This window comes from Hyperoodon ampullatus (genome assembly GCF_949752795.1).
Source record: "Hyperoodon ampullatus genome assembly, chromosome: 7".
Lineage (NCBI taxonomy): Eukaryota > Metazoa > Chordata > Mammalia > Artiodactyla > Ziphiidae > Hyperoodon > Hyperoodon ampullatus.
In genome coordinates, this window is record NC_136920.1 from 72847419 (window position 1) to 72874421 (window position 27003).

Below are 27003 nucleotides of genomic sequence, written 5' to 3' on the forward strand. Positions count from 1 at the left end.
AAAGGACTAGAAGCCTCACCATCAACAGACTTCATAAGAAACTTCCGGGTTGTTCAGTCACATTACAGGGTCGGTGCCTGTCCTCTGGCTCTGCATGACATTTGATGCCCAAATGCCTGAGAACATGGAAATCCCTATTCCAGAACTGGCCTGGGATTGAGAGGCACAGATTGCAGCGACAGAGAGAGAGAGAAGAGGAGCTGTATAAAAGGCCTCACCCTAAAGGGCATCACCCTAAAGGACCGCCTCCTTCTCATGTGCTCAGTCAGTAAACATGCACTAAGCACCTATGAGGTGCCGGGAGCTATTCCAGACACTGGGAACACAGCTTTGAACAAGATGACAAGGGCCCGTGCCCTCCTGGATATTATATTTCAGTGAGAAGAGATGATAAATACAAATAAAAGAAAACAGCAGGTAGTGAATAAATGCTTCTGTATCAGATGCTTTACCATCTCTTTCAAACTAAACAGCCCTGGCTGGTGGCTCTTTCTCTCTCCTGAGTGTTCACACGGACAAATCCAGTCCCCTGCTTTGAGGTTTGCTTTGTGTTTTTCTCCCCGTTAGGTCAGCAGCTACAGCACAGATGTGCTAGCTTTTTTCATCTCCAGCAAAACCGTGTTTGGATGAACACTGCCATCCCATTTGGGGAGGCCTCTGAAACCGCTACACCTGGAAGGTTTGGGCAGCCTGGCCGCCATGGTCTCAGAGACCTCCTGCCCCTCTGAGAAGAGCGATGATGCTGCGGATTACTTACCAGAGAGCTACCTGGGGATGCTTTTTCAGGTTGTGTTCATCTGTCAGAGCCCTCCAGACTCAGCTGATTGCTGGTGGTAGATTTCTGTGTTATTTAGGGCACTGAAGTCCCACAGTCTTGACACAAACTTAAAATTAGAAATGCATTAAATATAGGAAAGGAGGAAGGTCATTCAGGAAAGGCAGCGTTCGGAGGGAGCTGCAGGACAAAGACACCCTGGAAACTTCCAGGTTCATTAATGTGTTTTACACAGCATTCCAGTGGTATTTCTCCTTCAGAAATAACACTGTGGAAAGCGTAGGGGACTGGCTCAAACCTCAGCTAACACAGCCGAGTGAGTGACTCTGCAAACTAAAAATAGCTTCTTTCCCACTCATTCTGACAGATTTCACTTAGACCCTGTGCACAGGCTGATTCTCCAACAAACAGTTTTAGTCCTGCAGCAAAATGAGGGCTGGTGGCATTTGGGCTTGACAATTACCCAATCCCTGGTTCGACTCTTGTTTATTTCCACGTTTCCTGCTGCTGCTCCAATGGCTGCGTGTGTGCACACACGTGCACGTGTGCACTGAGCTCCCTGGCTGGGATTTGGTGCTCCTCAACCAAACGTGGGCAGAATTCAAACCAGGAACATGACTCAGGACCATGGCTGCAGACTGAGCCCAGAGCAAGGTTCTCAGAAACACCAGGAAGGCTCTTTGTCTCAGGTCTTCTCCTAATTCCCAGCTAGCCTCTCTGGGCCTCAGTTTCCTCAATTATAAAATGAGGGTAATCATTCCTATTCTTGCCTATTTCCCAGCATCACACTGGGATCAAAAGAGATAACGTATGCAAGAGTTATTTTCCTTTAGACATACTCCTATCAGAAGGATGGATGGCAGTGATGGGGCAGGTGAAACAGGCAGCCAGACTACAAAACTAGGCTGGACCACTGGAAGGGACAGGCATCCCAACTGTATCAGGAGCTAAAAGCAGATCCAGATTCACAGCCTTAGCTCGTGTTGTCCCCTCTGCCTGGAATGTCCTTCTCCCTTTGCCAAACTCCTACTCATTTTTAAGAACCCAGTCCAAACACTTCTTTTTGTTAGTGTCTTCAGAATAAATTATTCCACCTTCACTGCTCCCTTAGCCTTTCGTACACACCTCTAACAGCACTTTTCACTCTACAGGGTAAGGAATTTATTTACGTACGTGGAAGTTCTTTGAGGGCAAAGATTCTTCTTTATCTTTGTATCCACTTCCCCACCCACCGCCACTGTGTGGTCAAAGCAAGTATATGGTAAGTGTCAACCAATGTTCACTGGGTTGACAAGGAATGGACAAGAACCCAAAGCCAAGAAGGGGGTAAACCCAGGAGACATGCACACAGGTGGGACAGCACGCACAGAGCCAGTGGAGGGGGTGGCGGGAGGGGAATCCAGGAAGGTAGAGTCACCAAGGTCTGCCTGTTCCCGACAATAAGGTCACAGCCACAGGGACGGGAGTCAAAGCCAAACTGCAAGTCCTAGGAGGGCCAGGTGGGAGCATCATACTAAGTCCCAGTGACCTAAGAGGGAACAGGAAGCCCTGGGGACTAGGAACAAGGGCAGAGAACAGAGCCAAGGCGAAGAGGCCGAGCAAGGCTCAAGCGGTACTGAAGTGTGGAACTTCTAGATTAGTTAACATTCCCAGGTCTGCCAAAGTTGAGCCAGCAGCTCGGGGTTGAGTGATCTTGGCTATGACACCAAGGGACTCTAGAGGCAGGAGTCATTACAAATTTAAGTAGTGATCGTTTCCATAAAATAAGAATCAGAGATGGAAGGGACTCTTAGATCTATGAGAAACTTTATAGGAATCGCCTGGTCTAACAACCTCAACCTACGTATCGGGGAACTAAGGGTAAGGAGGAAAGGGGCTTGCCCAAGTTCACCCAGTCAGGGCAGAACCATGGCTAGAACCCAGGCCTTCTGACCCCCAATCCAGACCTTGTCCCCCAGAGGCTGCTGACCTTCAGTCAAGCAGGCCTCCTGATGGTCCCACTAACACACCAGATACCCTGCTGTAGCTGCTTCAGAATCTTAGGGGAGCCCCACTGTACCCACTAAGTGAGTACAGGCACTTCTTCCTGTGAAGTGCAGGCTTCCACCTTTGAGTGGACTTCAGAGCCAATGTTCCACAGGAAATGGGCAGGGAGCAGCCCCACCAGAAGCTTGGAAAGCAAAAAGCTGCTGGTGTGTACGTTTGCTGTCAGGGAGCAAACAAACAGTGCGTTCACACGAACCCTGCCCTGACATGGGCATGGGGGTAATCCCAACCACGGTGCTCTCCCTGAAATTTTCCAAGAGGGGCTAGAGAGGGCCAGTACCTAAGGCAAAGCTGACAGTGCACAAAACACACAATCTTCAGTCTTCAGCACTGTAAGAACATTGAACAAAGGCCCATCTGGTTTAAAATCTCAGTCTTTCTCAGGCTAGAGATGAGACATGGCTCAGAAGAAAAGAACTGAGACTCTCAGGGAATCAGAGACCCTGACTCCTGGAACTTTCCTGCAGGTGAGGGTACATATGCACCGTTACTTCATCCATACAGTAAGTTGTGAGCTTCCAGTTCCTCAAGTCCAAGCCCCAGCCCCACTGTTTACCTACTATGTGATCCAAGGCCAGTGACTTACCCATTAGTCTCCTTATTCTTAAAGCAGTGATTGTAACACCTGTGCCCAAGTTTATTGTGAAAAGGAAAGAACATATGTAAAGCATTTAGCACGCTGCCTGGACCATAATAACCACCAAGAAACATTGTGTTTATTTGCTTTCTTTTGTTCATGGGAAGGGCTGGTCATACCACAGTCCAGCTCTGTCTACCTGTGCTTTCCCCTCCCACTTGGCTGTCTCTCTGGACCCTTCTGGGCAGACATCCTACCTGAGGCCTCAGCCCAGACAGCTCACACCTCCCTCTGCTTATCCCTGGATATAGAAGAAGGTAACTGGCCAGCTATGGGACACTCAGGTCCTTGAAGGTCAGGAATTACCAGTTTAGTCCAAGGCTGTTCCTGTCTCCCCAGGTGTCTGCGCACTTCCCTGGCCAAGCCCCTGCCAGGGTATCACCCAGTTTAGCACAGCTCTCGTCTTTTCCAAGGTGAACCCACCCCTAGCAGCTTATAGCTCTGGCCCTGCAGCAAATAGATGCCTGACAGGCCAGACCGGGACATGAACAGCAGAGAGAATTCCCAGACCAAATTTACCAGCAGGAAACAGCCTGGGGTCTGAACCTGAGACCAGTGAGAACACACACGAGCACCAGCTCCCCAGAGACCAGAGCACAGATGGAGGGGAGCACGAAAATGAAGCTGCCATAGGGCTCGGGGCTCAAGCCGACTCCTCACATTGCCCTGCCAAGAAGCTAAATAATTTAAGTCACATCAGTGTGAGGCTCTTTGGCTATATGCTTACACTGGCCATGTCTGTTACAGTGCTGCACAGCGTGGCCACCACACAGTGTTCAAAGGTTCCAAAGGGAAGAAGAGAAAGGACCCAACAGTTACTGAGTGCCTGGAGAGTGCCAAGAACTTGGCATGTAATCCTCATCGATGACCTTCTGTGGTAGGTATTATTACCCTCATCTTACCAATAAAACCAGAGACTCAGAAAAACCCATGAAGCCTCTATGCTTCTGCTGTGCTACCTGACCACTAAGTCTTAAGTGTTCTGGGAAAGAAAAGGAAAGCTAAACAGTATAAAGCACCATATATCAAGCTCTCAGCACCTTCCCTCACTAAGCAGACAGTACTAGCTTAAGTACTGCATTCCCTCTTTCACTGGAGTCAACTTCTTTCAAACAGAATCTAGAGAAATACAGCAAAAGCCATGAAGATACTCATGGCCTTTGCCCCTGCAATTTCATTCCCAAGATTTTGCCTTAAAGAAACAGTTCAACAGGGTATTCACTGCAGAGTTCACTATAGTGACCAAAAAAAAGGGAAATGATCTAAATGTCCAACATTCACAGAATGACTTGGAAAATCCCAGAATCTTCAAATCATATAATATTATACAGCCATTTTAAATGATCTTTAAAGACCAAGACAAAACAAAGCAAAGCATTTGTGATAAATTACCACTGAATAGAAAACATTATAAATGCCACCACTATAACTTTGTAAAGTATGTATATGTGTATATGCAGAAAAGGAATGTAGTTGTGTTAGGGTGGTAAGATTATGGGTGGTTTTATTACTAGTATTACCATGTCTAAATTGTGCTTGTGGTGTTGTTCAGTGCCTTTACAATTAAAGAAAAAGAGACAGACAGACTGACAGACTCAACCCAGCACCAAGGAAAGGCCCAGGAGGACCAGGGATGGGATGTAAGGCAGAAATTGAGAAACGTCCTACATACCCGGAAGGAGGAGGCCAGGCAGGCCCGAGGGGAAGGGAAGCCCTCTAGGTATGGAGAGGGTTGTAATTAGTCTGATGCTAATTACAGAAGTCTCACTAGTTTATTATTATTATTTTTTTTTTTTTGCGGTACGCGGGCCTCTCACTGTTGTGGCCTCTCCCGTTGCGGAGCACAGGCTCCAGACGCGCAGGCCCAGCAGCCATGGCTCACGGGCCCAGCCGCTCCGCGGCATGTGGGATCTTCCCGGACCGGGGCACGAACCCGTGTCCCCTGCATCGGCGGACTCTCAACCACTGCACCACCAGGGAAGCCCTAATTTTTTTTTGACAGACTGAATGAAGACTGAATTCCTTCATTAAGCCAACTTGGGTTCAGAGGCACATTTCCTGAGTGGCCATCCCCATTCTTCTCAAAAACCTAGCCCTTTCTTTTTCTTTTTTTTTTTAAGGACAGCAGTAAAGTAAAATTTAGTAACAGAAACACATACCCTGGAGAAATTAAGACTCCTGCCTTAAATGCAGAAATTCAAGACATTTCAGGGAATTAAAGGGGCTTGAATAAACAACTGAACTACCGTGTTTTTCTACACTGGGAAATATAAACAGAAGAGCAAAATACTCAGCTTAGTATTAATGGCCCCTCTGATCAGGTTCCAACCTTCTGATATTACTTCATATTCAGCCCCACAGACACACAGTGCTCCAGCCAGACAGAACTACCAGTGCTCCCCAAACACTTTCTTCCCTTTCCCACCCCCGTGACTTTGCTCCAGCTGCTGTGCCCACTGGAAAGTCCTCCTCTCTCTCACAGTGCCTGCTCAAGTCTCTCCATCCTCCAAGGCACAGCTCAAAGCCGTGTCCTCCACAAAGCCGAACCCAGTCCTGTACCCTGAACTCATCTCTCACTCTCTGAAGCGGATCCAGAGCCCCTGGAACCTTTGAAGGAGTCACACACAGTCTGCCCTGCGGCACAGGTATCCAGGTAACTGCCTTTTCTACCATATTAAACCCGAGCAACTTGAAGCAAGGACCCCTTCAGGCTTCTGCATGGAACCCACCATAAGGCCTAAACTATAAGCACACAGTAGGCTCTCAGTGAATGCTCCTCTGAAAGATAAGGAAGAGAAACGCATCACCTCTGTGGAAAGAGGTCACTTCCTACCTCAGTTGCTCCCGTTAAGCAATGCAGAGAGGAAGGTGTGCTCTTTGATGGCCTGGAGCAGCGGAGGGATGGATCCTGCTTCTTCGGTTTCCAGTCTTCATGAGACTCCAATGTCCTCCCCAGTTGACCGTAGTCTGCTCGGCCCCAGGTAAATACCTTGCCAGTTTCTAAAAAAAGAAAAAAAAACTTACTTGAATTAAGGCTATATTCCACAGCTATGCTCTCATGGGTAAGCGAGAATTACAAGAGAAAGTATGATCATTAATTTTGGTACCAACCACTATGTAGCAGGAGCCTTCCTATCTTCCTGCAAAGAAAGTGTGCATATTCACCTGTTTATAGATGTGGGAACTGAAGTTCAGAGAGGTGAGATGTATGACTTAACCAAGATCAAACAAGGGCTGAGTGCCAAAGTTGGATTCCAACCGAGGCTACTTCTACAGGTTGGGCTCCTGCATTTTAACAGATATGGACATGGCCACAGAGAACACCTCAATGGCATTGTATGGCCTATGCGCCCTCTCCCCTCCCCCACACCCTCTTTGTACTTTGCAGGGATAGAGGATGTCTGTTCTCAGGCTCCCCTCCCTCTCACCCAATCCAGAGCCCTCTGTCAGCCACCTTGAGGTTCCCCAGGCTCCAGACTTGCCCCAGGCCACAGTCTCTCAGGGCCTTACTCTGAGCTCAATTAATGGCCAGTTTCATGTGTTTTTCCCTCCATGTAACATCGAGGACCTTTCAGAGTCTATGCTCTTACCCACAGGAGCAATTCTAATAGTCCCAAGGTGAGTGCCTATGTATGCTAGAGGGAAAGGAGTGAGAGAAGGAAAAAAAAGAAAAATCATTTACAGCCAGAAAAGCATTCAGTTCCCCAGATGCACCATCTGGGAAGCTGGCCAGTGCTAAAGACGAATGAAGAAAATGAAGTTTGGAAAAAAGAAATGGCCTTTTTTCTCCCAGATAAGAGAGAATTCACCAAACTTATTCAGTTGTACCAAGTGCCACATTTGTTATTTCAACAGAAATGCAAAATCTGATGAGGCATAGATTATTAACAGATTCTCTGCAATAAATATGCATAACCATGTGCGCTGTATAAATTCTTTATACATGTTTATTTTAACAAAGAGAAACTTTGCTTAAGAGACAAAACACCAAGTAATGCATATTAAATTCTAGACAAATCTACTACATACTCTGTGTTTAGTATCAAAGCTTCATCTGGTCCCACATTCAACATATGGTTTATAGTGTCAGTTAAAAAACAACCAGAGACTCATAGGGGAAATGTCAGAATTTTGAAGGGGTACAGGGCTCTGCAGGGATACAGTTCTCAGGATCAATCTGCTCATGGACACCAAAATAGATACCAAGAAGTTCTTCCAGGCTTCCTCGAAGAGGGAACGAAGTCTGTGCAACCCACGGGGTACCAGATATATTACAAGAACAGGGAGAGGGTCCATTCAGATGTGTTATTTCATGGCCTCACAAGTGCTATTCCTTTTGCCATAGATGCCCTTTCCTTACATCATTCATTTCATAAACTATGGCTCAACTTTCAGAGTCCAGCTCATGGACCACCAGTTCTGCAAAACCTTTCTTGACTTCTTATTTCTCCACAGAACAGGTGAAACCCTCCCTCCTCTGAGCTACCTTTATTACTGTACTCATCAACTACTAGGATCCCATTTAACAGGTAGGAAAATTAAAGTTCAAAGGAGTGACCAGCCCAGGGTCACACAGTTAAGCCACACTCCTTCTACTAGCCCATGGTACCACTCTGTATTGGTTAATCACACTGGCCCAAATCACTGCATAAACACACTTCCTTCACTTCTGTAGGATTAGCCCCCAAAAAGCTCACGTGCCCAGGACCCACAAAGCATCCCAAACTGGCAAACTGTCCCTCTGCTTGAGCTGGCTGGGATTTACAACCAGACTGCCTTAGCAGAGAGATTCCCAAGAAGCCAGAGGATGAGACTGTTACTTCTTAAAGGATCCTAGCGTTCCTCTGCTGAGAAGAACTGGCAAGTTGCTAACTGCAAGACTACAGAAAGAATTATGTTATCACAAACCCCACCGTGAATCCTTTCTTATCAAGTAAAACATCTTAGAACCTCCTCTGCTATTGATTATTGATGTCCAAGACAGGCAAGACTGCCAGAATATGGTGCTACCATGATTACATTTCCAATAACAATTCAACCATTCCACTTATGTAGCACTTTTCACCTTCAAAGCACTTTACAAAGATGAACTAATTAATCTTCATGCTCCCTGGGGAGGCCACAGACATTTTATTACAGACAACCAGGCTGACTGGATGGCCAGCCTTTGGGTTCCGACCTAAGTTTGTGCAGTCAGGTAGGTACACTCCCTGAAGCTGTCTGTCTGCTTCTCCCCAAAATATACTCTGCATCAGAAGGCTCACAGGGGACAGAGGAAGCTCTTTTCTTTTTCCTTTAAACAGACATTTTTGACCACCTCCCAGGAGCTCAGCACATTAACAGACAATATCTCAATTAATCCTCATAAAAATTCTGTGAAGTATAGATTATTAAGCTTATTTTACAGAGGAGATTAGATGACTTGAGAGGTTAACTGACTTGATCAAGTCCAGAAAAACCCAGCCAGTGGTAAAAGCAAATTATAAACCTCTGTCTTCTGATTCTAAGACCAATGGCAGATCCAATGATTGCACAGCTGCTGTCACAAACTGATGAAACCTGGCTGATGAAACAGCCATTCTGACAGTGTTTGAGGAGCGGGGGGAAACTCAGATTAAATGGATATGTTCTGTGTACCGTCCAGCTTTCCTCACTAGAATGGCCTCCTTCCCAAGAGACCATGCAGACCTCAGAACTATAAGCAGTGAAATAAAGGCATTAAACACAAGGATTACGATTTTTAGGTCACCTGGAGTGAAAGAAAACAATGAATCCACATACAAAAGATGTTCATTAATGCACTGTAGATAAATGTCTGCCTCGAGCTGAAGCAAGCTGGCAAATCCAAGGACATTTAGATCCCAAATGTATGACAAATGAATCTACCTTAGATTAAATAATTATCTATTACTGTGACAAAAAATAGATACATTAATGCCATCCAACGAGTATAGGTATGTGTCTCCAGATAAATGGGAGAAATGACAAACAGCTCAAAATAAAGTCAGCAAGTAAAATATAATTTAAAGGCACACGCATGCGAAAATTAACAGAATAACTAGGGAGCCAAGAAATATACACGGCCAAGGGTCCCAACACAATGGAGGAAACAACGGGGCCAGATGAGTGGTATTGACAAAGACCGTCTAGGGAGCTTGGAGGGAGCATTCCGAGCTGGAACTGCCCCGGCAGGCTTGATGGAACAAGTGGCGTTAAGGTGAACTTCTGGAAAGGAAAAGAAAATGGGAAGATCAGGGAGAACATTCCAGGAGTGGGGAGAGGAGATAAGCAACGACAGAAATCCAAAGGCACAAGGTGGGGCAGGTGGAGAGAGGGAGGGTCACGAGGCAGGGCGGCGCCGGTGAGTCGGGGCTGCCAGGCTGGGGCCACCTCAGAGAAACGCCAGGCTCACGGTCCAGACCTCACCTTCCAGACTCGTTTGCTTGCACTCCCTTATCAGCAAAATATTTTTAACATACCTCTAATACATGTATATTCATTTATTTATTAAAGTATACACTTACATTATACACATATGGGAATTATAAAGGTACCTTTATTCAAAACTATATAGGGAAAACACACTCCAAAAGTAGAAAATTTAAAACAATGAGATAAAAACATAAAAGAAGTCAGAATTTTCTCTTCCCACACCCTGGCAATTCATCTTGCATGCTCACTTTAGGAACTACTGCTACATAGACCATGGGGAGACTGCAGACTTTTGGGCAGGGGTGGGGCCTGATGAAATGAGTGTTTGGGGGATGGTACATTTGGCAAAGGCTTGCAGGGGGCCAGTAATAATAATACTCATACCTAACACTTCCCTCCCCAGCACCGCTATGTGCCTAAGCATTCTGTTCTAGGAATTCTCTATATACTGTTCTAAGCTTTCTCTATGCAGTATTCTGTTTACCCCTCCCAACAACCCCGTGAGACAGGTATTCTTACCAGCCCCATCTTACTGACAGAGAGAAGGTTCTAGGAGTGGGAGAGGGGACAAGCAAAGTCACAGTAGGAGTAAGTGAAAAGGGAAGGAAGGCAGGAAGCCACTACAGTGACACAAGCCTAAGAGGCATCAGCTAAAGCCAAGGCTGAAGTTGTTGCAAGGGGGTAAGAATTTGCAAGGATTGGCACCCCATCTGACGTAAGAGAAAGGAAACGGGAGGAGATACACAGCACTCTTGAGATTTCTGGATTTCAAGGTTAGTGGGAAGGTGGGGGTGTGCCATTAAAATATAAAAAGGCGCAGAGGGTGCTAGATCAGGGGTTCCATTGACAGGAGTCATGCAATGTTATTTCATTACCAAATGATTTAAATCTTCTGGGGCCTTGTGCAAACATCTTATAACAGTCAAATACAAATAAAGGGGGAGCGAATGAGGAGAAAGAAAATGAGGTGCAAAGCCCTGGGTGCTCTGGGATCAGAGAAGACACAAAGGGGGGTGGATGGGGAATGGTCGGGGGGCCAGCTTCCTTCACCAGCCAGAGGGCTGCCCAGGATGCTGGTAGGGGCAGGTGCTGCAGCCACAGCAACGGGCACAGTGAGGAGATGCTCCAGCAGTATCTGGATCCTCAGAGGAAGAGGTATTTCTACGCTGTTCTGGGAAAAGGGGTCCTGAAGGTGATAAGAAGATAGATTACAGTGTGATATAAGGAACATCCATATTTTCTTAACATAATCTGTCCCAGAAGGAAACAGAATGCCATGAAGATATCAAAATGGAGTTATAGCAAATAGAGGTAGATGTTGTAAAAAGAATCCCATGGGTCAGGCAGAAAAAGTCCACACAACCTCTTTAGTCCCTCCCACCTCAAATGCTTCTGGAGTACACACACACACACACACACAAGGAGGCCTCTCTGCACCTATGAGTTATACTCATCATATAATTTATCCGTTTACAAACACTTGTTACTCTCAGGGTTATCAATTCTAAGTCCTTTGAGTGTAAGAACCTCATTTCTATAACCCATCCTTTGTTCTGCCATGTGGACAGAGACTATAAAAAGGTACTTGATGATAAAAACCAAGAACTTCGAACACCGAACTAACTGCCCGACAGTCACCAAGCTTAGTCTTCCCGTGCAAGAAGGAGGAGAGGGGAGAGCTCAGAGGACAGGGGCCGGACACTGGCACACCAGGCTGCTTCCCCCACGCAGACGTGCCATCCTGCTCTTCCTCAAGGCTTCCACACCCCTCCCCTCCGCCCCCGCTGTCTCCTCTACCCCTGAGCCCATTCACCTAGTCAACATGTATTCACCCTTCAACTCTGCTCAGTCCTCAACCCAGATCAGACTCTTCTGTGCAACAATCTCAGAGAACCATGTTCCTCATCTTGGGAGAACTTGTCTCAGTTTATAAATGTATGCTCATTAGGAGGACCGTTGATTAAAGTCTGTCTCATCCTCCAGAGAATCGGCTCTGTGATAGCAGGGACTGTTTCTGCCCATCCCTGTATCCTAGAAAAATGCCCAACACAGAGTAGATGCTCAATAAAGTATTTGTTGCTTGAATGAACAAATGAACAATGTAACCATCTCTTCCTACCTACTTCTTGCTCCCAACTACTAAACTTTATCATTTGCTGGCTCCATAATCTTAAGCAAATTACTCAACATCTGAAAAATGGAAAAATAACATCTTCTTTGTAGGGCTGCTGCAAGGATACTTTTTCATATAGTGCATGACACATAATAGTAAATGTTAGCCACTGTTACTACTATCCTCCCAAACTGAACACCACAGCCTTACCAAGGATTTCCATCGTTCCACCCCCAATTTCTACCAATTTGTCAAATCTCCTCTGCCAGCTGCCAACTACCGACATGTTAGGTAAGTCTTAGGTAAGTCATCATCTTTATCTTACTGATAAAGAAGAGGAAGGGCACTGAAGCCTTCACCATTGGATTTGGGGATTTTTGTAAGATAAAAGCATAGTATATGGCACATCGCATCACACAACAAAAATAAATTTAAACCAGGGGGTAAAAAGGAAGAGAGTGGAAGAGAGCAACGGAAAACAGATGAAGCAAGGTGAGCTGGAGAAGATAAGAAGCTTTAACCAGAGACTCAGAAGACCTGGATCCTAATCCTGGCTTCTCTCCAAGTCTACGTGATCTTGAACACAACCCTTCCCTCCAGGGGCCCTATTTTTCCCATCCATAAAACAAGAGGACTGGGATCGATGACCTCTGAGACATCTTCTTGGTCTAAACTTTAATAATGATGTCTAAAAATCCTCAGGGTCAAAATGAGTGGTGTACAATTCAATTTTCTTGGCACCTTTTGAATATTTAGTCTGACCAGCGTCCTTGAATAAAACATCCACTCTAATATCAAAGACCACTAATATGATTAACAATTTTTATTGAAGTCTAGTTGATTTACAATGCTGTGCCAATCTCTGCTGTACAGCAAAGTGACTCAGTTTTACATATATATGCATTCTTTTTCTTTTAAATTAAAGTACAGTTGATTTACAATGTTATGGTTACCAATTTTAAAATTTGGGAACTTGGTTGTATATCTTGTTTGTTTGTTTGTTTTTGTAAAATTTCCCAAGTCTCCGAAGTTGTATCATGAATAATATCACATAACAAAAGGTCTGGAATTTTTTTTAAGTTAATACAGGAATAAAATTTCCAAACATGAGCTGTCCAACTACAAAGAAGAGAAGAAGCAGCCTGCAAAGAGACTGAATAAAAACATAAGGGCCTGGGGAGAATTATTTGTTGAGAGCTGACTCTGTGTAAAACTCTATTTTAGGCACTGCTATGAAGTTATATAATTTAATCAACACTGAATGATTGGTGTGAATCCCATTTTACAGAAAAAGAAACAGGTCACAGAGGTTAAATGACTTACTCAAGATCACACAGCTTGGAAGTGGCAAAGCTGCAATAATGATGATGATAATAACAATAATTAATGTTTTGAGAGCACTTACTTCATGCCAAACTCTTTACATGGATTGTCCCATTTAGTCCACAAAAACACCCCGTGAGAAGGCATTTTCCTCCCCTCAAATTACAGGGGAGGAAACTGAAGCATAGAGGGAGGTGAAAACTCAAGCTCAGAGCCTCCAGCTGCCCCCAGTCACTGCCCTGCAGGGGACCCACCAGTCCATGTGACCCCAGCTCCACTTTTCATTGGCCCACACTGCCTCTTTAAAAGTGGACAGTCCCAAGGACTTCTGGAGGTTGTTCAGAGTCACAGGGACACCTGTGTGGGCTAGGGGCACAAAGACAGCCTGGCCAGATCACTAAGGGAGCATCACCCTCGGCCTATACGACAAAGATCAGAGTCCTAAGACGTGCCAGGCACTCCACACGGCTGCTCCATTTTCACCACTCACTTTATTAGCTGTCAAATCAGGGGCACTGGTGAAAGAAGTCCAGACAGACTGCACCTGAGGAGCCCCTGGACCAGCTGTAGGACTGTCTGTACCACGCAGGATGGGGGCTTCCCAGACAAAAGCAGGGAGGACTGGATTCTTCTCCAAACCTGGTGAGGGCATCTCAGGAAGCCCTGGTCCTAGATTGTTTGTGTATTTGGCTCCCTCGCCCTCCACAAGCCCCTCCCTCCAAGCACCTCTGTTCTCTTAGCGCTGGGTGACTGCCCCTTTGTCAAGGGCCTGCTCCACTTCCTCCCTCCCAGGCCTCAGGGTTGTGCTGTGCCCCAGCCTGCACCGCTGGTCGGCCTGCTTGTTCCACCCACAGAATTCCTTCTCATCCTCAGGGCCTGGCTCAAAAGCCACTGCCTCCCTAAAGTATTCCACTATCCCCTAGTCAGAATAGGCCATCCGTTCTTTAGGAGCCACTGGCATGGTGCTTGTACCCCTGTTCTAACTATTATTCTATGCCACCAAATATAAGCTCATTTGATGACATGTCTTACATTGCCCACTGTCTTAGTCAAGGTTCTCCAGAGAAACAGAACCAGTAGGTTCTATAGAGCAAGATTTATTATAAGGAATTGGCTCACATGATTATGGAGGCTGGCAAGTCCAAAACCTGCAGAGCCAATGTCCAAGTTCAAATGCTGTCAGGCAGGAGAATCCTCTCTTACTCAGAGAAGGGTCAGCTTTTGCTCTGTTCAGGTCTTCAACTGATTGAATGGGGCGCACCCACATCAGGGAGGGCAATCTGCTTTACTCAGTCTACTGATGTAAATGTTAATCTCCAAAAACACCCTCACAGAAACACGCAGAACAACATTTACTAAATATCTGGGCACCCATGGCCCAGTCAAGGTGACACATAAAATTAACCATCATATCCACTGAAGGGTGGAGAACAGTGATCCTTCCTTATGCTGTCTGTATTCCTCACAGCACCTAGCATAGGGCCTGACCCAGAGCAGGTGCTCAGTGTTTGCTGGAAGGAAAAAGAGTCACAGGCATTGCTCTTACCACAAGCATTTATGTGCCACCAGATGTCAGAGACCATCCCCTCCAACTACCCAAAGAGAATACAAAACTAAGGAAAACCAAGGACTCTTCACACAGACGACTCGGAAACAGAGCCGGGCACTCTCAATATTCAACAAATAGTTACTGAGTACTTTCTATAGGCCAGGTGCTGTCCCAGGTGCCAGGGGCCACAGCAGTGAACGAAACAGACAAAACTCCCTTCCTTGGCGAAGCTTACATTCTAGCAGGGGGAAGACAGACAATGGACAAAAATCACATAAAACATATCCCCTGGCAAACGACTTTAAGTGTTATAAATACAAAGTAGGAAAAGGAGACAGGAAGAGCTGGGGAGGGAGGTGGAGGCCCAGCACAGGTGCCCAGCTCCCCACTTCCTGTCCAGGGCTTTTCGTGAATAGCACACCACCTTTCTTAAAGGAAGAAACTTAAATTGAAGAGCCCTCACCCAACTCCTGAAGGGACAGTGAGACTTGTTCTAACTACCTCTCAGGACTATGATGAAAAGGGAGACAATAAACATGAAAGCACTTTATAAACTCTAAATAGAGGTGCTGGAAGTATCATGACTATCACTCTTTCTCTAAAGCCAGTTTGCAAAGAACCATCATGAGAGCCTGGACCGTGAGCCCCTGACCTGAGGGGCTCTGGCCCCTGCTCTGGCCCAGTGCTTGGGCTTCCTGCTCCTCCAGGAGCCCAGAGGCACATCAGGCTGCCAGTCACACCTAGCAGTCACTTGGCACCCAGAGAAAAACATCCCTGATTGAGGCCCGTGCCTCTGCAGATGTTTCCCAACTCATTTCACATTCCAACTCCCAAGCTTCTTCGCACACTTTTAGACTCTTATTAATAACACTTTAAAATGTAGATTGCTGCCTAATCTTAGCTGCGTAATTAAAAAAATAATCTTGCTTCTCTCCCTCCCGGCAAGAAAGGAAACCATACCCCAGGGCTTCTGCAGCTAAGAATCACACCCTGAAGAAAAGCTAGCAGGAGGCTGCAGGTGGGGATGGGGAAGACGGCCGGAGGGAGTGGGGGGAGTTGAAGCCAAGAAGCAAGTCTCATCTTTGATTTTGGAGAAAATAAAAACGAGGCTGAAGGAGGCGAGGGATTTGCCCAAGGACACACAACGTTATTTGGCAAAGCCAGAACCCGAATCCCAGTTTCCTGCCTCCCAGGAACCTCTGTCCACTGCTTCGTGGGGAGAGGAGAGGAAGAAGGTAGATGTGAAGTCCTTGGAGAGTAGGAACCTGTACTTGTGTCATTCTCCGTGAGCATTGCTCACTGCATAAGGAGAAACGGTTACAGGTCTCAGATGTTCAAGATGATTATGGGAACAAGGCTCAAAATTCTTTACATTCAGTTCAGACTCACAGACCACCAGAGCAGGAAGGGACCTCAGAGTACTCTAACCCTACCGTCTGCTTCAGCTGGGAAAAGTGCAGCCCAGTAAGGAAAGTAACTGACTTACCCAAGGTAAGGTAACAGTGGGTTAGAAGCAAAGCAAGACTAGAACCCAGGTCACTCTGACTTCTAGCACATTCTACTCACAGCTTCTTAGAAAACTACGTCAACCTCTCAAAGCTTCAACTGCCACCTGCATTAGCTAATTACCAAAGGCCTCCTGGGCTCCTTGGCACAAAAGAGCACAGACAGGCAAGGTCCACACGGCTCCTCACTGCCTGCTTCTCTAGCATGGCTTCTTGGAAGGCCCAAGAGCAGGGTAATGGAAAGACGCACATATCTACCCCCATCGCTTCAGGGTTCTCCTCTCCCCACCTAGCCCTGGACTTTGCCTTCAATTGCTGTCTCTTGCAAAAGATCATCAGCAGTTTCCATCTCTGTGAAGTTACAAAAAAAGAAGAAAAAAGGCCAAGCACTGAGCCCAGCTGTTGGTGAAGCTGCGTTTTCCACTGATGACTATGACTCACAGTGCCCGAGCTGGAGGCTGGAACTGGGAATGAGACTTGGGTGATTGGGCACAGCCAAGGGAAAGCCGCAGCTCCCAAGCACGCCTGGGCCTGCAGAGACGCGCTGCCTGAGTCCCTTGGGTAAAGTCCCAGCACCTGGCTGTGGGCACACAGCGCCCCCTGCAGGCCATCCTGAGGTCCAGCAGGACCAGGAGCAGGGCCAGCACATTCTGCAAAGCTCACCATGGTATCCAAGCTGTCATGTTGGGAAACCAGGGTCCCACCTCCCAAAACCCAAGAGATCCCCCAATACTCTTTGCATCCTTGGCTTCCAAAGAGAAACTGGCTGTTAGTTAACGGGAGGCCCAGATTAACATCTTCAAGCAGGGAGACAGAGGTTGCCCCCGATCCTAGGGTGGGCAAATAATTCACCCAGGGGTAGGAGCAAGGAGGGGAGGGAGCCTGTCCCGGATGCCAGTTTGTGGTCAACCAGTGAGAACGTCTTGGGACATGACTCTGGATGGTGCCTCTCAAATTTCCTCTAACCCCACCCCTGGGAACTGTCCCAAGTTCTTCAGGAAAGTTGAGTATAAAAGATCTATTGGGGCCTTAAGAGAGCTGCACTCACAGATGGGGGGGACTCTCCCACCCCCACATGTAAGGACCCTGCGAGAGCGAGAACAGAGCAGCAGGACAAGGTCAGAAGGAGTCTATGGAAGTGACGCCCACCCCCTGTCAGTGGTCTGGGAACTTGCCACTTGCCTCAAGCAGTGGCAGTAAGAAGCACCACCAGAAGAAGCCATAAGGAGAACCTGTTACGATCAAGCACCCATCAGGAAAGGGAAGATAATCAGACTTGGAGTCCCAGTATTTCAGTGAAAGGGGTCCTGCAGGTTACATTCAAATTGCTCATCTGGAGGTCCAAGGCTTCATGGTGTGAAGGGCCATCAGGCCAGATCCACGGTGAGACAGCCTGTATTTCCTTCCCTTCCACATCTGATCTCTCTCCCACTCTGCTCCCTGATCCCATCTGTCCCTCAGGCCCCAGAAAAAAACACACTTTACCAGCACCCCACCCACCAAGAAATTCCACCAACGTGACCTTCTGTAAAAACCTGACTGGGTTTAAGATGACCTCCGAGGCGTTCACATTGAGTCCCACTAGAGACGGTGAGCACCAAAGCTATAGTGCCTTCCCTGGAGAGGCTGACTTTTCCATGGCCAGGGACTGGGAAAGGCATCTGCTACACAGGATTTTTCATTTCATAGGATCAGCTCCAACCAAATCAGCAAAGCACTGTTACTATGGACCATCTGCCAGGACCCGGAAACAGCCCTGTTACATAAAGGGGCTGGTGTAATGAAATTTATTAAACTGGATTCTTCCTTCCTCCATAAAGGAGACGAAGCAATTACAGTCTCTCTTAGGAGAGGCGCTGCAGGGCAATGGAGGAGCCCTGGGCTAGAGACCCCTGGGTTCTAATCCTGGCCCTGCGTCCATTAGCTATGGGACCGTCTCCCCGGGCTTCTGGTTCCTCAAATTTCAAACAAGGATGAGACGGTCCCTTCCAGCATTAAAAGTCCATGACTTCTTATTGTTTTCACCAAAATGGCAAACAAAGTAAGCATACTTTGATATTAATTTTGTACTGTAGAGTTAATTTTCTGAAGAAGAGCAGTGACTTCGTACTTGCAGGCTAAATGAGAAAAGTGCTGAGCGGAGCCCCTGACCCAGGGGCTGGCTGGAGGAAGATACACAGAGGAGAAACCGGAAGTTAGTACCTTCTATCACCCAGGCAGGAAAGGCCCAAGCGAATCACAGAGAGTTCTCTGGGAAGCAGTACAGTATTGTCAATGATCCCATTTGCGCACACAGTACTTTGCATGCACAAAGTGCTTTCACATCCAGGATCTTACTTGATCCTCACAATGTCCTCCGGTAGACAAGGTGACATTGCTGACCCCATTTCACTCTGAGCAAGGTAAGGCCAAGTAACTAGGTGGGCTGAGTCCATGTCTCTTAACCTCTCTTCAGTTTCCTCACACGTAAAATCGGGAGGGAGCTTTGCTCAGCAAACTTTGTGTAAGGATTACATAGATGATTTTGCAAAGCCCTGGCAGAACGCCTGGCACACAAGTGCGTCCTTGGTAAACATGAATAACCCTTCCCCACACCCTCCATCTCCTCGGGGAGGTGTGGGAGAAAACCCAAAGCTGCTCATCTTCAGGCCCTTATGAAACGCTTCAAGACGGAAGGAAACGCAAACTTCCCTGTGGCCTGAGACAGCTCCCCAGAGGGTGGACCAGTGAGCCAGGTAACTCCAGTCCCTACCAGTCTCGGCCTTTCTAATGGTTGCCCAGGTCATGGGGGAGAGGGTCCTCCTGGGAATCCAGAGTACCTCAAAATCAGCCACAGAGAGACCTGAGCAGAAAGCAGCCTGTAAGAGCTGCCCCGAGGCAGGGCCCTCCCTCCCTTGTTCATAGATATCGCCTCCACCCCGAAACCTTCAGCTGCTCCTCCCACTGCTCACAGAATAAAGCCTTAATAAGGACCCATGCCTGTTATTCTTGAAGGATTCCAGTCCCTTCTGATCCTCTCTGGCTCCATGTTAAGCAAACTACGCTAGGGTGCACTTCCCACTTCTATACCTTTGTTTCCAGGATTCCTTCTGCCTGGAATGCCCTGCCCTCACCTCGGCTATTCAATAAATATTTGTTGAATAATAGAGTGAAGGCATGAAAGAAGGAATGTGTGAATGAGTGAATGACATGATATATATCCCCACTGAGGCAGCCAAATTAGGGATTATGATTCTCATTTAACAGATGAGGAAATTCAAGCCCAGAGAGGTTATTGACTTGCCTAAGATCACACAGCCAACAAGCAGCCAAATTAGAACTTGAACCTGGCTCTTCAGGGCTCTTTTGGCTACCTCAGGCTTCCTCCTAAGGTAAAAAGTCACTCTTAGATTCGGAAAAAGCTGATCCAAGATTCCTCAAAATGGGCCGCTTTCATCTTGGCACACGTCCGAGAGCACTTTAAGGCACTGGCTGTCACTATGATTATTGAGAGTTCCCGTGAGACAGGCAAGGTCCCCTGAGAAAGGGCAAGCACAGTGCCATCTGTCAAGAACCTAAAAATGATGGCGCAATTACAGGCCGGTCACTTAATGCTCACTTTTAGAGAGCTCCTGGAACAAATCAATCTCCACCAGGAAAGAGGAGGGTTCTTTGAATGGAATCTCAGCCCTCTTGCCAGGGACCTCCGAGCCCTTACCAGAACCACCCTGTGAACTCGCAGCATGGCCGGTGTGCCAACCCCCTGCCCCAGGGACAGATGGGGCAGCCGAGACCCCACAACCCTAGGGCACCAGGCATCACTGCCAGCCTCAGGGAGCTGAAGCTCTCTCTTCCCTGGGCCTCTCCAAGAAGGTGGGAAGAGGGCAGGGCCACAGGCCGGTCTCCTGAGCACAGCCACTGAAAACGGCATCGCTCCCACATCCGAAATCTGCAGCCACTCCATGCAGCTAACCCTCATGGAGCCCTTCTTCTACGCCAGGGGAGATCGGGGGGAATGAAACAGACCAAGTCCCCAACACCGTGGGGCTCGCACCTGATAAGGGGAGAACGACAAAAGGGTAAACAAACGATGATACTGTAGTTTCAGGCAGTGAAAACTGCTCTGGTGGAAAATAAAGCTGGGCGCGGAGTCGAGTGGGTCTGAGACAGGTGGAGGTAGCCACTTTCAGTGGGGTGCACAGCGAGGGCCTCTATGGGAGGTGACAGTGGGCAGAGTGATGGGAATGTGGCAATCGCTACATGGGTGGGGCTCAGGGAGACCAGCACTCCTGGCAGAGGGAACTGCTGGGGTCCAGATGCAGAGAGGAAAGGTACTTGACCTCTTCTCAGAAGGCCTTCTACCACCAGACACCACCCCCGAACCTGCTCCACAAATACCTGCCCTTTACTGCTTCACAGGCCTCCTCCCCGCAGCAGCCCACCACAAGCTTTCTCCACAGAAGAGAGAAACACGTGTTCCTCCCTGCCCTCCAGCCTGGGAGTCGCTTGCTACATTTCCAGTGCAGTTGCTTTAAGGGGAGGTGGCATGAGGAAGTGAAATGAGTCTGACCTGTGACATCAAACAGAGCGTGGTTCGAGTGTCTGCTTGGTTAACTAGCTGTGTTACTTTAGACAAGCCACTCAGCCTCTCTGAGCCTCAATTTCCTCACCTGGACTACAGGGGAAATGAACCCTACCTCAGAGAGTTATGAGAGTACGTAAGTGGCAGCACCTGGCACAGCACCCGGTACATGGTAAGTGCTTGGCAAAGATTGGTTCCCTGACCTACTCTGACCCCCTTGGAAATTAAAAAAAAATTTTTTTTGGTTCAACCAACTGTGCTAACTTACTGCAATGTACCTCTGGTGAGGCCCATCTGTTGGATGTGGAGACATCGAGATGACCCTTGACGAAGAGGAGGGCCTTGAACCGGAGGACAACTGGGCAGACAGGAGCAGAAAAGACAAAGGACACTGACCTTACTGCAGGTGGGAGGGTGGAGATCATTAGGACCAGACGCTCAAAGAAACCACAATCAAGGCAGACAGTTAACTGCTGTCCCCTTCCCTTCCCACCTCCAGCTCACTGGCCCAGGGCCCAGGCTCTTGTCTCCTGACTCTTCCTGTGGGGCAGCCAGCTAGAGGCCAAACCCATCTCAGTTCTTCTAACAAGCGAGGAGACTAACTCACAGGGAGACCTTAGGTAACCTCCTTCTTTCTCTGGGCCTGGTAGTGACCTCTGGGGTCCTTTCAGCTCTGACCTTGCTAATTCTGACTCTGGATGCTGGCCATACCGGCCTCACCCACAAGGCTATCTGCCTGCCCACTGCTGCCATCTGGTGGCTCTCCAGGCCCAGCTGCACTTGGCTTTGGCCAGGCTCTCTGCAAGCCCCTTGTTCGAGCGCACCTACTTCAAAGGGTGAATCTTGCTTCTGCTGCACCTGGACACACACTGCACTCCTCTGGACCACAGATCAATGGGTATTCGTTGCCAAACACAAAAACCAAAAATAACAGCAGAACTTCATCTCTCTAGCAGAGATGACACAGCTGCAGCTGAGAGTGTGACCTCCCTGCCCAAAGAGAGGAAGTAACCTGCCCAAGGTCGCACAGCTGCCTGGTTCCCAGACCAGCGCCCAATTCTGCTTTACCACAATGCTTAGGGCTGGTGGGCACCCTGGAAACCAAAAGTAGAGTCAGTCCAGGGTCAAGTAAACAAAACCTTTGGAAGGTGGGAAACAAACTGTCAGGATTCCTTGCAAACCTCAAGAAATGGTAAGATAGGACATGTGAATATGTGAGCAGTGCCTGCAGAAATTCACTGGAAGTAACAAACTGGAGGTGGCCAGGGTACCTCCTGACCTTGGAGGGCATCATTCACGAGGACGCCTGCAGGTCTTCTGTAAACCAGTCTCCAAGCACCACCACAGCCTGGATCCTAGGCTAGGCAGACCGCCAGAGGGCGACAGAGGGTGAGGAAAACACACAGGTAGCATAAATGTGTTTGCATGGGCTTCCCCCACCAGACTGCTCCTCAGGGTGGAGTTCTATCTTTTCTTCTCCATCTCCAGGCCTCTTGGCACCTGGCCAGAGGAGCTGGGTAAACGTGTATACAGGCAGATCCCTCAGATTCCTGCACAACCATGGGAACTGTCCACGCTCTGTGGACTCAACTGATCACACTCTTGGCTCTGTCTGCAGCCTTCTTCTAAACCCTATAGTACAGACCCTGAAAAAAATACTGTGTGACTTCAAGTAGGTCACTTGCCTTTTCTGGCCTCTATTATCTCACATCTGCATAACTGAGTTCTGCTGGATGATCTTCAAAGTCCTTTAAAATCTAAAATTCTAGAATTTGAAGCCAAATTGAGGCAAATCAAGGCCACTCTTCACCTGCTGAGCAAATAGGACAGTGAGAAAGGGGGAAGTAGTCAAACAATGCTTCCCTCTAGTGGTGTAACACTGTCACTACACCCTCTCAGCTCGGCCCTATAACTCGACTCCACTCCATCCTACCCTGAACTCTGAACGGGAGAAATCATCTTACAGCTAGGCAGCTAAGCGCAGGTACAGCGTAGCGAGACCGAAAGAAAGGACGCCAGGCGGAAGGAACCAATGAGGCCTCTGAGCTGGTTCCACAACAGTGGAGAAATTCTCCATCTTTAGGAATGAGTATATCTTGGAGCTCAAAGGACCTTTTGTGACCTCCAACTCCCCTCTCCAGATGAGGAAACCAAGGCTCAGGGATGTTCAGAAGGGACTTGCCTGAGGTCACAAAGCTGACTCATGACTGAGCCAAAAATAGATCCCCGCTTTCCTGCCTCCTTCAGCCTCTTGCCTCTTTTCCATGCAAACTCCCAGATGAGGTCCATGGAAGTGATGTGTCAAGGGCATATATATACACAGGAATACACCAGCAAAGAGGCCAGTTCCCTGCACTGAGAAAGTTTACTCATTAACACTTATGCGGGATATAATCAGGCTGCAAATTACATATTCAGCATAGAAAATATAAAAGAAAATAAAATTCACTCATAATCCCACCAATCAGAGATAATACTCTGCCATATTTCCTCCTGGTCTTTCTATGCAAACATTTTTGGGAAAAAAAAAATTAGAAGTTGTAGTGTAGTACCTTACTGTAACCTACTCTTTTTACTTACCTTATCATGAGCATATTCCTCTGTCATTAAATATCCTCTTAAAACATTCTATTTAAGGGCTATATATTCCAACATACCATATATTCCAAATTTGTACCATAATTTATTTAACCAGTTCCCCCTACAATTTCATTTGTTTCCATGTATTTGTTTTTGTCATTATAAATCAGGCTGCAATGAATGGTATTATACTTAATCTCCCAATGTACCCATAATAATTTCCTTAGGCCCGTTTTACTTTTTTTTAATAGGATGGAATTTCAGAGCTGGAATGCCTTTGGATATCATTATGTCCACAACCTCCTATTGTGCAGATGGGAAGAAGGGGACCAGAGAGTTCTGTGTCTTGCCAGAAGACAAAGAAAGCAACAGAACCAAGTCTCAAACTCTCCACCTATTAAAATGGGACCCTCCCAAAGGATTTCACACCCTTTCCTGACTACCCTCTCCCACACTGACTTCCCCTTCCCCTGAAACCCTAGAGCCTTCAGTGTCTAGGCCACTCCTCTGGCTCTCTGCCATATTTTTTCATTCTTCGACTGAATATTTCATTTGTTCATCCAACTATAAACTTCCTGAAGGTAGTTCTGGATTTTATGTTTCCTTGTAGTCTGTAGCATAGTGCTATATATATCTAGGTAAGCATTCCACAGATACCTTCTGAAGGATCAAGGATAACTAGGAATTTTCTTCCTTACTGCTTGGGAGAATCACTGGCAAAAGCTGGAAAAACAATGTTTCTTTGAAAAGTAAAAGAAGTTTAGTTCATGGGCTAGAGCATTCTGAGATACATATTACTTGGAGTTAGAGTAGCAGGCTTGGGGACAAAAGACCAGGTTCAAGTTTTAACTCTGCCCAACTATGTGAACCAAGGCAGCGCAGTTAACCAATTAGGGACTTGTCTGGAAAGCAAGGATAATAACACCCAACTTGCCACCTTCAGATGAGAAAATGGAGATGAAAGCACTTTACAGTGATAAAAGTGGTCCACAAGAGCTATGACTGCTATTGTATTATCATAAATGGAAATGTGGCTGCCTCTGTGAATCCTGGGATGGCCTCCAGACCCACGCTCCTGGAGCACTATCTCGTAATTTCTACTCCACACACAACTCCATTAAGGGAATCTCTGGCTACACATTTCAGGTAAGAATTAGTGTTTTCTTGAAGCAGAATTTCACGTACAGAAGGAACTATTATTCCTGGATCAAGTCGCTGGGTGTGAGTAGTTAAGCCATCCACATTTCCTCCTCACCTCTGGAGAGAAAATGACAAGGTTGGAAGAGCACTAGACCGAGGCCATGAGACCTGAGTTTTGTCCTCCCTCCTTCCCTCACGCTCTGTGCTTCCCCCTCTTCAGTCCTCAGTTTCTCCATCTCTAAGCTGAGGGGGTCAGGCCAGATGAGCTCTAAGTTCTCATCCATTCCTGACATTGTAAGGATTCTAGTATAAAAATTAATGGCTTAATAAAAAGAAATGAAATTGAGTTATTTGTAGTGAGGTGGATGGACCCAGAGTCTGTCATACAGAGTGAAGTAAGTCAGAAAGAGAAAAACAAATACCGTATGCTAACACATATACATGGAATCTAAAAAAAAAAAAGGTTCTGAAGAACCTAGGGGCAGGACAGGAATAAAGACGCAGACGTAGAGAATGGACTTGAGGACACGGGGAGGGGGAAGGGTAAGCTGGGACTAAGTGAGAGAGTGGCATGGACATATATACACTACCAAATGTAAAACTGATAGCTAGTGGGAAGCAGCCACATAGCCCAGGGAGATCTCAATGCTGACATAAAGGCACTGTCTTGCCTCTTTGTTTCAGTTTTCTCATTTGCCAAGTGAGGAAGTTTCTCTTTCCATTTCTTTTTTTTTTTTTTTTTTTTTTTGTGGTACGCGGGCCTCTCACTGCTGTGGCCTCTCCCTTTGCGGAGCACAGGCTCCGGACAGGCAGGCTCAGCAGCCATGGCTCACGGACCCAGCCACTCCGCGGCATGTGGGACCTTCCCGGACCGGGGCACGAACCTGTGTCCCCTGCATCGGCAGGCGGACTCTCAACCACTGCGCCACCAGGGAAGCCCTCTCTTTCCATTTCTGATTCTCTAAAACGTATAAGACTTTAGGACTTTTTAAGGTGACACTGAAGAGAGTGAAGAATGTCAGGAACTCTGTATTGGGGCCCACTTTATCAATCCATAGCCTCTGTGAGACCACAAGGCTGCTCTGTGATACTGCGTGGCCCAGGGAAAGCATCCAGCATCCCCAAGGCAACCGGGCTCTAAACATTCTGCCCAACCCATGTAAGGTTTGGATCATGTGTAAATCATTCCCCTTGAAATTCTAATAAATCACCAGCAACCAGCACTTAGCATTTGTAAGCATTGATCTTTCTGCACTCGCCAGGAGAGTCCTGAATCAACCTGTTACTGATTCAGAGACATTCAGATCCAGCCCTACGGAGACCTCTGCTGGAAAGAGAAGATATGGGACATCTGACCTCCTGATCACTCCAGAGTTTCAAAGGGCAAAGGAAGCCACCGTATACTGAACTGACATGAATCCTGTTCTGTGCTGGATGCTGGAAGCTTTGATACACCATCTCATTTAATCCTCATCCAAGGTCAGCAATATTTCCCCGTTTTCCTAATGAAGAAATAAGCTCAGAGAAATGAGGCTTATTCATTTGTCCAGCATGCACTGAGTACCTATCTCGGATGTGCCAAGTACTTTGCTAAGCACAGAGGACACGATGCTGAGCAAAACAGACACGGCTCCTTCCCAGATGGAGCTTACAGTCTAGAGGGATGGGAATTAGTTAAAGAATCCTAAAGAAAATAGCACAGGACTTCCCTGGTGGTGCAGTGGTTAAGAATCCACCTGTTGAGACTTCCCTGGTGGCGCAATGGTTAGGAATCCGCCTGCCAGTGAGGGGAACACGGGTTTGATCCCTGGTCCAGGAATATCCAATGTGCCATGGAGCAGCTAGGTCTGTGTGCCACAACTACTGAGTCTGCACGCCACAACTACTGAAGCCTGTGAGCCCTAGAGCCCACATGCTACAACTACTGAGCCTGAGCACCTAGAGCCTGTGGTCTTCAACAAGAGAAGCCACCACAATGAGAAGCCCGTGCACCGCGATGAAAGGTAGCCCCCGCTCGCCACAACTAGAGAAAGCCCGCTCGGCAACTAAGACCCAACGCAGCCAAAAATAAATTAAAAAAAAAAAAAAAGAAGAAGTAATGTGTTTAAAAAAGAAAAGAATCTGCCTGCCAATGCAGGGGACACGGGTTCGAGCCCTGGTCCAGGAAGATCCCATGTGCCGCAGAGCAACTAAGGCCGTGCGCCACAACTACTGAGCCTGCGCTCTAGAGCCTGCGAGCTGCAACTACTGAAGCCTGTGCACCTAGAGCCCGTGCTCCACAACAAGAGAAGCCACCACAATGAGAAGGCCACACACCACAACGAAAAGTAGCCCCCACTCGT

The 27003-nt window shown here is 47.3% G+C and overlaps 1 protein-coding gene across 1 annotated transcript in view; it reads right to left on the bottom strand.

The window, feature by feature from the left end:
- Positions 1-27003, bottom strand: part of SERGEF (secretion regulating guanine nucleotide exchange factor) — a gene marked incomplete at its 5' end in the record, with an annotated part of 221639 nt that overhangs the window by 167200 nt on the left and 27436 nt on the right. The window contains one exon of the mRNA XM_079709338.1: positions 6292-6458. Within this exon, the coding sequence (XP_079565464.1) occupies positions 6292-6458 (167 nt within the window). The remainder of the gene's footprint in view (positions 1-6291; positions 6459-27003) is intronic.